Source organism: Ictalurus punctatus, chromosome 16 (assembly GCF_001660625.3).
Source record: "Ictalurus punctatus breed USDA103 chromosome 16, Coco_2.0, whole genome shotgun sequence".
Classification (NCBI taxonomy): Eukaryota; Metazoa; Chordata; class Actinopteri; order Siluriformes; family Ictaluridae; genus Ictalurus; species Ictalurus punctatus.
In genome coordinates this window covers 7,166,512-7,175,678 of record NC_030431.2, presented here as the reverse complement: position 1 = coordinate 7,175,678, position 9,167 = coordinate 7,166,512, and the positions used below count along the sequence as shown (strand labels likewise).

The window sequence follows — 9,167 nt, the reverse complement described above, 5'->3', positions numbered from 1 at the left end:
TAGATGGATGGATGGACACATGAAGTATTCCTATTTTACTATATTCCTATATTACTATATTCCTATTGGAGTATTCCTATTACTATTTTCGCATTATCGAAGTGCATTACAGACATGTAAACACCTTAATCACACTATTAACGTCGTGTGGGAGTTTTCACCGCATTCTGCGACAGGACACATACACACAGAGCTTGTGTATGTATGTGCTCTTTCTTTCTATAAACAGCAGAGGGCGCTGTTTTGCACCTTAGTAGTGTTTTGCCACCACTGTAGTGGTGGTGTTTTATTTCCAGTTCGTCTGATAAACACGTGACTGTCAACACTGAGTTCCTCTTCGACAAATGACGTGTAACGTAATGTGGCGAAACGTGAAGGTAGAAGTATAAACGCACAAACTACTCTTCCGTGTTTACTCCAGCAGTACGTGTTTTTGGTGGAAATCAGTTACTTTCACTTTCGTTTTACACGGCATGGCTGTCAAGGACATCAACATTCAGGTGTGTTTTGTCTCTTTTCGGAAAACAAGCTTCATTCGTAAATCTTCTTTACACTTCATTCAAGTTTGGTCATCGTTTAAGCGTGGGTATACATATAATTCTAGTTCATTTTAACTTTGTTCATTTGTGTTTTTGCCCTTTCCAACAGATCTCCGCACAAAGCTGATGTTCTTCCTGTCGCTTGAGAAACATATTTCTTCAGCAACAAAAATATGCTGCAGTTCATCGTTCTTATCATTTTCATTTCTCTCGTCCCTCCTATTAATTCCAAGGACAAAAACAAGACCTTTGTTACAGCTGATTCCTCGTTCCCATGGAAACTGAGATTACCAGACACAGTAAAGCCGGTTCACTACGATTTACTAATACATCCAAACCTGACTTTCCTCAATTTTACTGGAAGAGTACAGATTAAGTTGGAAGTACAGCAGGACACCGAGCACATTCTTCTTCACAGCAAGAATCTTCACATCTCCAAAGCAGTTGTTTTGCAGTCTGGCGATGGTCATGTTCTTCATGTCCATGAGTCTGAGCCATTTGAACAGATTTCATTGTCTTCTCAGAACTTTATGTTTCTGAAAGGAGTACATGTTATCCAATTAGATTTCTCAGCTAACCTGTCCAACAGTTTTCATGGCTTTTATAAAGGCTCATATACCACACGGCATGGTGAAATTAGGTAGGAATACATCTTGTATTTTAATAAGGTTTCATGAATGTTTATTTTATCTATGGATTCTATATTGTGTGGCTTTTGAATCAGATTAATGTTAGTGGTGTCACAGTGGCTCCAGGGTCCTTCAGGTTCGATCCTGAGATCAGGTTACTGTTTGTGTGAAGCTTCTGTGGACGTTCTTCCTCCCACCTCCGAAAAACATGCCAGTAGGTGGTTTGACTACACTAAATTGCTGTAGGTTTGCATGAGTGTGTAAATATGTGTGTTCATGGTGTTCTGTGAAGGATTGGTGTCCCATTCTGGGTGTGTCCCCACCTTGTGTCCAGTGTTTTTGGGATAGGCTCCAGATCCAGGGTTCCAGTGGATCCGGAGGCTATCCTAGGCACACCCGGACAGCACACCAGTCTTAAATTTGTAAAAAATCGAATCTTTAACAGACATGACAGGAAGAAAATGACCTAATATCCATTACTCCATCTATCTGTAACAAACCGCTTATTATGGCAGCTTTCATTGTGACAGATAACTATTAGCATTCAACTAGTTTGCATCCTCAGAGTTATCATGCTAGCTAACATGTGAGAGATTAGGAGTAAAGCTGTTATTAGCTAAAGTACCCCCCTCCCACTCCCTCCACCACCATAGTGCCTTGGTTTCTTGGTGAAACGGGCATTAATTTACCATCAGTAATCAGCGTGCAAGTTGAGGCAAACGTCTTTTTAATTTGTGAATCTTTTTTTTGTATTTTTATTTCCATGTTGTACGTAAATTTAACAGTTTACACTTTTCTACTTTAACTTGAGTGAAGAATTTGAAGCTGAAATACAACTTTTATCAGAGTATATATTAAGATGTTGTGTTGAATTTAGCTTAAAACTTGATTTGCTGAGATAAACCAGCAGTTAATCTTTTTGGGGGACTTGTGATTTGTGTCTATGTCAGGGCTTTGGCATCTACCCAGTTTGAGCCTACACATGCTCGTGCTGCTTTCCCCTGCTTTGATGAACCAGCCTTCAAAGCCAACTTTTCTATCCGCATACGCCGGGAACCAAGGCACATTTCCATTTCTAACATGCCTAAGGTACAGGGTGCTGCTATTTGTTATTCACTAAAGAATTGTCACCATCACAGATCAGAGGTTATACTAATTAACTCAAATAAATTTGAGACATAAATTTGTCATTTTTGTTGTTGTTATGTGTATGATGCTTCAAAGAAAATTTCTTTCTTTTAAGTTGAAAACAGTGGCGCTCACAGCAGATTTGCTGGAGGATCACTATGATGTGAGTGTGAAGATGAGTACTTATCTAGTGGCCTTCATTGTTTGTGACTTTGTCTCCATCAGTAAGAGAAGTCAGCATGGTGTTCAGGTCTGTGATACTTTCTTCTTTTATTGCCTTCCAGTTATGCTATTTCAGTGTGAATATTTTGCTCTTTTTCCTAACATGACATGTTTCTTTTGCAGATATCTGTATACACTGTTCCAGAGAAGATTAATCAAGCAGAATATGCCCTCAACACAGCAGTAACACTTCTTGACTTTTATGATGATTACTTTGCCATCCCATATCCACTTCCCAAACAAGGTAAATGTTTATTTTGTATCAGGTAGGGTGCTGTATTTCACTACATTATAGCGGAGATTATCTTAGGTTGTGAAAGCCAGTTTGGTGATTTCTGTGGTCGAAAACTTACTAAACCTGGTAATTACATTTTTGGTTGAGTCAAATATATCTGAAAAGGGGAAATCAGCTAATTGTGCTGTACTCTATTCCTCCAAGACCAAAATAAATTTTGTTGTTGTTTTTAAAATTTGTCATGGAAATTAGACAACACTCGCAGATTCGTCTTCTGAAGGGAAAAAGGTTTATTACAGAGACATGGTTAATACAGGATAGAATAAAGCAGGATAGAATAATGAGAGCACTCTGAAGCCCTTGTACTAAACCACTGCTGTACTGTATATATGAAACAAGGAGCATGACACACATCTGTGTACCGATAAGAAGCAGTTTGAGGCAGTTCGAACAGGATTTGTTTTAGGATCTTGGAAGATGTTTAGACGAACCTTGAACAGAAGAACATGTTTGTGTCTCTGTAAGCAGATAAACATTCTGTACTGATCTCAGTGACACGACATGGCCTTCTTAGGCATTTTCCTCACATGAGAATGAAATAGAACAAGAACAAACTTATTACAAAGTAAAAATGAGTAATTTCCCTCACAAGTTTAAAAAATATTTTATACACAGCTGCACTGGATGTTTGTACTATGAAACATCTGGTTTGGTGATGAATCATATTATTTCTTATCAACTAGATCATTGCACTATTATTCCCAGATCTTGCGGCAATTCCAGACTTTCAGTCCGGTGCTATGGAGAACTGGGGCTTGACCACATATAGAGAATCCGGGCTCCTCTTTGACCCTGAAAGGTCTTCTACCTCTGACAAACTGGGCATCACAAAGGTTATTGCCCATGAGCTTGCCCATCAGGTTGTGGATTTGAATGTTTCTATATTTTAATTTAATTTTTCCAGTTTCATTTTTATTGAACATTTCTGCTGTACATTTCTGCTGAACATTTCTGCTGAACTAAACATTTCTGCTGAACTAAACATTTCTGCTGAACATTTCTGTTGAACATTTCTGCTGAACTAAACATTTCTACATAACATTTCTGCTGAACATTTCTGCTGGACATTTCTGTTGAACATTTCTGTTGAACATTTCTGCTGAACATTTCTGCTGAACTAAACATTTCTGCTAAACATTTCTGCTGAACATTTCTGTTGAACATTTCTGCTGAACATTTCTGCTGAACTAAACATTTCTGCTGAACATTTCTGCTGGACATTTCTGCTGAACTAAACATTTCTGCTGAACATTTCTGCTGAACACGTCTACCAAACATGTCTGCTGAACATCACCTTTTTTCTTCTCTCCTCCCCTCCCTTTCCCAAATATTCCATTGAGAAGAAAAAAAAAACAAATTGAGCAACACACAGCAGTAAACATTCACAGTTTTTTTTTTTCTTTTTATACTAACAAAGAAAAACAAAATTAAAAGTACCCGCCCCCGCCCACCCGGCTCATCATGGCTACCCAATAACTATCGCTGGTTATATAGATATTGTAAGACCCAACAACAGGCACAAAAATTTAAGTGGGAAGTGTCTGTAACTCCATAAAGTATACGATAAAGGGATGCCATTTATAAAAAAAAAAAAAAAACTTGTCCGTATAACCCTTCATCGTATACCTTATTTTCTCGAGTTTTAGAAAAAAACATCACGTCCTTTAGCCACTGGGAGATAGATGGGTATTTAGCAGACTTCCAATGCAACAGTAGGGAACGTCTTGCTATAAGGGATGTCAAAACAATAACATCCTTTTGTATGGAGCTCAATGGAACTGAGTCATCAGGAACCCCAAATACAGCAATCAATGGGCAAGGTTTTAAATCTACCCTGAAAATAGTGGACATGATGGTAAAAAAAACCAGACCAAAAACCATGGAGATCAGGGCAGAAGAAAAACATATGGCCAAGATGGCAGGGAGAGCCATGGCATTTATCACACTATATTTTAATTTAAAATGCACTGTTATATTGGTTAACATTAACTGTACTGTGGACTCCTACTTATTAACACTGCTTCTCCTCAGTGGTTTGGTAACTTGGTGACAATGCAGTGGTGGAATGACCTGTGGTTAAATGAGGGCTTTGCCAAGTTCATGGAATTTGTATCCACCAACATCACCTATCCTGAGTTGCAAGTGGTGAGGCTGAGTGATTTTCGTCTGTACATTAACAATCAAGTAACTGAATGTCACATAATAGTAATACTTGGCATCTGGACACCTCTTATGATCTTGAAGACAGTTCACCAGTCATGCATATGACTTTATCAGTTCTTCATCCATTCTTCATCCAAACTGATGAACCCTAGTGGCAAAATGTGAAAACGTCTTCAAGATTATGAAGCTGCATAGCCACCACAATCCTGACCAAGATAAAGAAGTTACTGAAAATGAATGAATGAAAAACGCTGTATTAATGTGTCATTGTTTCATTGATTGTAGAATGACTACTTCTTAGAGAAGTGTTTCACTGCAATGAGTGTGGATTCTTTAAGCTCCTCGCACCCCATCTCAACCTCTGTGGAAAATCCTGCAGAGATCCATGAAATGTTTGATGATGTATCCTATCAGAAGGTACAGAAGCAGCTAACATAACATTCTTTTATAAACTTTTATCTTCCAATATTACTTTAATCATTGTTGCATATGCTGTCAGGGGGCCTGTGTTTTGAATATGCTGAGAGATTTTCTGACCCCAGAAGTGTTTAATCTTGGGATTATACGTTATCTGAAGAAACACAGCTACCAGAATACTGTTAATGCTGATCTCTGGTACAGTTTGACAAACGTAAGTTCATTGATTATTGCAAAACATTTAGGCAAAATAACAGATGATTTCACTGATTTGTTCTGTACTCATTGCACTCATTGCCATTTTGCTTATTTTGTCAACATATTCTGCCATGTAACCTCTGCTTGCCCCTGTTGGTTGTTTCTATGACATTAACATTGATACGGTTAAGCTAATTTAAAAGTCTTTCCTTCATAAAGCCCCCATCTCTATCCCTAAATACACTCATTTGCAAATAGTCGCGCTTTGCAGAACTTCTGCAGCCATACAGCACTCAACTAAATTTAATAGAATTCAATGCAAAGTTGCAAGTAGGCACATACAGAGAGAGGCTTCATCAATTCTCTTTTATTGCTGTTTATATTTGAGTAACATGTTTTGGCTTTTTCAGATCTGTGACTCAGATGATTTTGACTTTGGGACACTGAATACAAATGGATTCTGCACTGATAGCAAGTCCAGACCTTCTGCTTCTGTATGTTAATGTGAAAATGCTCTTAAACATCTTATATATGTCCTCTGGGCATATATAACTACAGGAGTTGCATTTTTCTGGCTGCCAGAGCCTTATTATCTTAACTATTAAATATGTAGGGTATTTTATGAATTATAAACCTCTGGTTCTTACTATGGAATTCTAACTGTATGAACAGAAATGGTATATGGAGGATGACCTGAATGTGAAGGTTATCATGGACACCTGGACACTGCAGGAGGGTTTTCCCATTATCATTGTGAATGTCAACGGTCGAGAGGTCAAACTAAAACAGGAAAGGTACCTTAAAGGGGCAGATACATCAAAGAATTCAAGGTAATATTTATTTCCTGTTTCTTTTTTACTAGTAACTATAATAATTCTGTGTCATACTGTAACTGAATTTATTCTGTTTTACCTTAAATAAGCTTCCTTTGGCAAGTCCCTTTGACCTACATCACCAGCAGCTCCAACTCTGTCCAGCGTTTTCTGCTGAAGACTAGAAACGGTATGTACCATGTCTACTGGAAAGGAGAAAAGAAAGCTATTCCTATAATTATACCAATTTCTATTTTTATTAAAGTTTAAACATATCACCCTTTGCCCCAGATGTATTGTACTTGCCAGCGCAAGTGGAGTGGATCAAATTCAATGTGGATATGAGAGGTTATTATATTGTGCATTACGAAGATCAGGGCTGGGAAGCTTTGATCAGGCAACTTCAACACAATCACACAGTTTTTAGTGGGAATGACAGAGCAAGCCTCATTCACGACATCTTCCAGCTGGTCAAGTGAGAGCTATTTTTCATTTCAGTTTAATCATTAGCCTTCATATGGGGAAACTATTCATTGAAAGGTATTTCAACTGTGGACTCATCAAGATTTTATTTGCCTCAGAATTGGAAAGGTCACTCTGGATAAGGCCCTGAGCATGAGTCTGTACCTGAAGCATGAGACTGAGATCATGCCAGTGACGCAGGGCTTCAGTGAACTCGTCCCTCTTTACAAACTCATGGAAAAGAGAAACATGGCAGCACTGGAGCACCAGATGAAGGTGGGGTATTTGATTACTGCTACTGCTTTTAATACTACAACTACTACTTCTATTATTATTATTATTATTATTATTATACAATAAAATCAAATAAAATTCATTACAATTTAATTTTCATAAATGATTACCATCTAAGCATTTTGAAATAAAGTGTTCTTTTCAAAGTGTATTAAAGGCTATTCAAGTCTGGTAAACTGCAGATTCTACTATTCTGTTTAAAGGCCTACTTAGTGAACCTGTTCCAGGGACTGATTGACACACAGACATGGAGTGATGAGGGCTCAGTTTCAGAGAGGATCTTACGGAATTACTTGCTCCTCTTTGCATGTGTGCGCCGTTATGCGCCCTGTGTTACCACTGCTCAGGAACTTTTCCTCAAGTGGAAGGAGTCAGGTGGCAACATGAGGTCAGTGTTAAGAGCGTGTTAATTCACCAATTCTCTAATAAAAAAGGCAATGCTTGTCTATGTGTATACAATCTGCCTTATGCTATGAAACTGCAGGTTGCCTGCTGATATCCGCTTGGTTGTTTACACTGAGGGTGCTCGAACAGAAGAAGGTTGGGACTTCCTTATGGAATTGTACCGTTACACAATGTATCCCTCTGAAAAGAGTCATATTAAAGCAGCACTGGCCTACAGCCCACTGGCTCACAAGCTAGAGTGGTTGGTCCAAATTTGAATTCTCCTATATGCAAATAAAACAACAAAAGAAAGACACATTGAAACAAACATCACATTTTAACAACGATTTTAGTTGTGCTTTTCTCTTGCTCTCTATACCCAGGCTAATGAAGAAGGGACTAGAAGGAGAAGTCCTGAAGACCCATGAGCTGCCATCACTTGTCATTAGTGTCAGTAAAAACCCAAATGCATATAAACTGGCATGGAACTTCCTACGAGCCAACTGGCAAGAACTGGTTAAGAAGTGAGAACAAACTATGGACAATTTAAAAATCCTGGTCATAGTGGATCTGGAGCCTATCCCGGGAACAGTGGGCACAAAGTGGGAATACACACTATAATACACACTTCATTCATTCACACACTCATTCACACCTAGGAGCAATTTAGCATAACCAGAGACATGTTTTTGGAAGGTGGGAGGAAATCAGAGAACCCGTAGTAAAGTATGTCGGACAGAATAAAGTGAACATCTGTTTTTTTATATATGGAAGAGCAATTTAGATGTGAAACAGAACAGACTCCAGGCATAGAGCAGAATCTTAGAGCTCTGGTAGACTTAAACTTACAACCTTCGGTCACTTATACAAAACCTTAACAGTTAAACTGCCACTGCCTCGTATCTGTTACTTGAATTACTTCGATTTAATCAGCTTAGTCTTCTGGCCAGCATGGTGGCACAGTGGGTAGTGGTGCTGCCTCACAACTCCAGGGTCCCCAGTTTGATCTTGAGCTTGGGATACTGTCTCTGTGGTGTTTCTCATATGCCTAGGTTCTCTCCAGGTTCTCCATTTTCCTTGCATGTGTGTGTGAATATGTGTGTCCGTAGTACACTGCATTGGACTGACACACTGCACAAGGGTGCAATGCAGAAAAATACCTTGCATGCATTAGAAGCAATTATCATAGCTAGTCCACCTTCCAGCATGTTTTTGGGAAGTGGGAGGAAACTGAAGAACCTGGAGAAAACCCACATGGACACGGACCTTTAATATGACAACTGGCACCAAGGTGCACCCTTAAAGAATTCTTTAGAGTTTTAAGGACAGTCATTAAGAAGTTCATATTGTACAAATAATGTAGTTTCCTTAAAGAAGTAAATAATGTAAAGTGAATACATGTTTACTTTACTTAACACAGGTTTGTTTCAGTGTATCCCAAAGTAAATGCAGTGCATGAACACTATATAAAGTGAGAAAGGTACACTTTAATCTACCATGATAAACGCTCAGTTGCTAATTTATTAGCTATACTTATACCTTATGTCTACACTCAGTCATTTTAGGTACAGGCTTTAATGACTGTACCCCACCTGTTGCTATACACAGTTTGTCAGTACCTATC

General features: G+C 38.5%; 1 protein-coding gene across 3 annotated transcripts in view; it reads left to right on the top strand.

The window, feature by feature from the left end:
- Positions 1 to 288: 288 nt before the first annotated feature.
- Positions 289 to 9,167, top strand: part of erap1a (endoplasmic reticulum aminopeptidase 1a) — a 14,643-nt gene continuing 5,764 nt past the window's right edge. Inside the window, exons 1-17 of one of the 3 annotated variants that reach the window (XM_053686609.1) lie at positions 289 to 500; positions 649 to 1,179; positions 2,119 to 2,257; positions 2,412 to 2,546; positions 2,642 to 2,762; positions 3,519 to 3,673; positions 4,845 to 4,958; positions 5,262 to 5,393; positions 5,476 to 5,607; positions 6,002 to 6,085; positions 6,264 to 6,421; positions 6,514 to 6,593; positions 6,695 to 6,878; positions 6,985 to 7,141; positions 7,363 to 7,547; positions 7,644 to 7,805; positions 7,927 to 8,067. In XM_053686609.1, the coding sequence (XP_053542584.1) occupies positions 713 to 1,179; positions 2,119 to 2,257; positions 2,412 to 2,546; positions 2,642 to 2,762; positions 3,519 to 3,673; positions 4,845 to 4,958; positions 5,262 to 5,393; positions 5,476 to 5,607; positions 6,002 to 6,085; positions 6,264 to 6,421; positions 6,514 to 6,593; positions 6,695 to 6,878; positions 6,985 to 7,141; positions 7,363 to 7,547; positions 7,644 to 7,805; positions 7,927 to 8,067 (2,546 nt within the window). In that variant the 5' untranslated portion in view covers positions 289 to 500; positions 649 to 712. Of the gene's footprint in view, positions 501 to 648; positions 1,180 to 2,118; positions 2,258 to 2,411; positions 2,547 to 2,641; positions 2,763 to 3,518; positions 3,674 to 4,844; positions 4,959 to 5,261; positions 5,394 to 5,475; positions 5,608 to 6,001; positions 6,086 to 6,263; positions 6,422 to 6,513; positions 6,594 to 6,694; positions 6,879 to 6,984; positions 7,142 to 7,362; positions 7,548 to 7,643; positions 7,806 to 7,926; positions 8,146 to 9,167 lie in introns of all 3 variants that reach the window. The other 2 variants (XR_001815033.3, XM_017489163.3) reach the window with 2 other exon arrangements.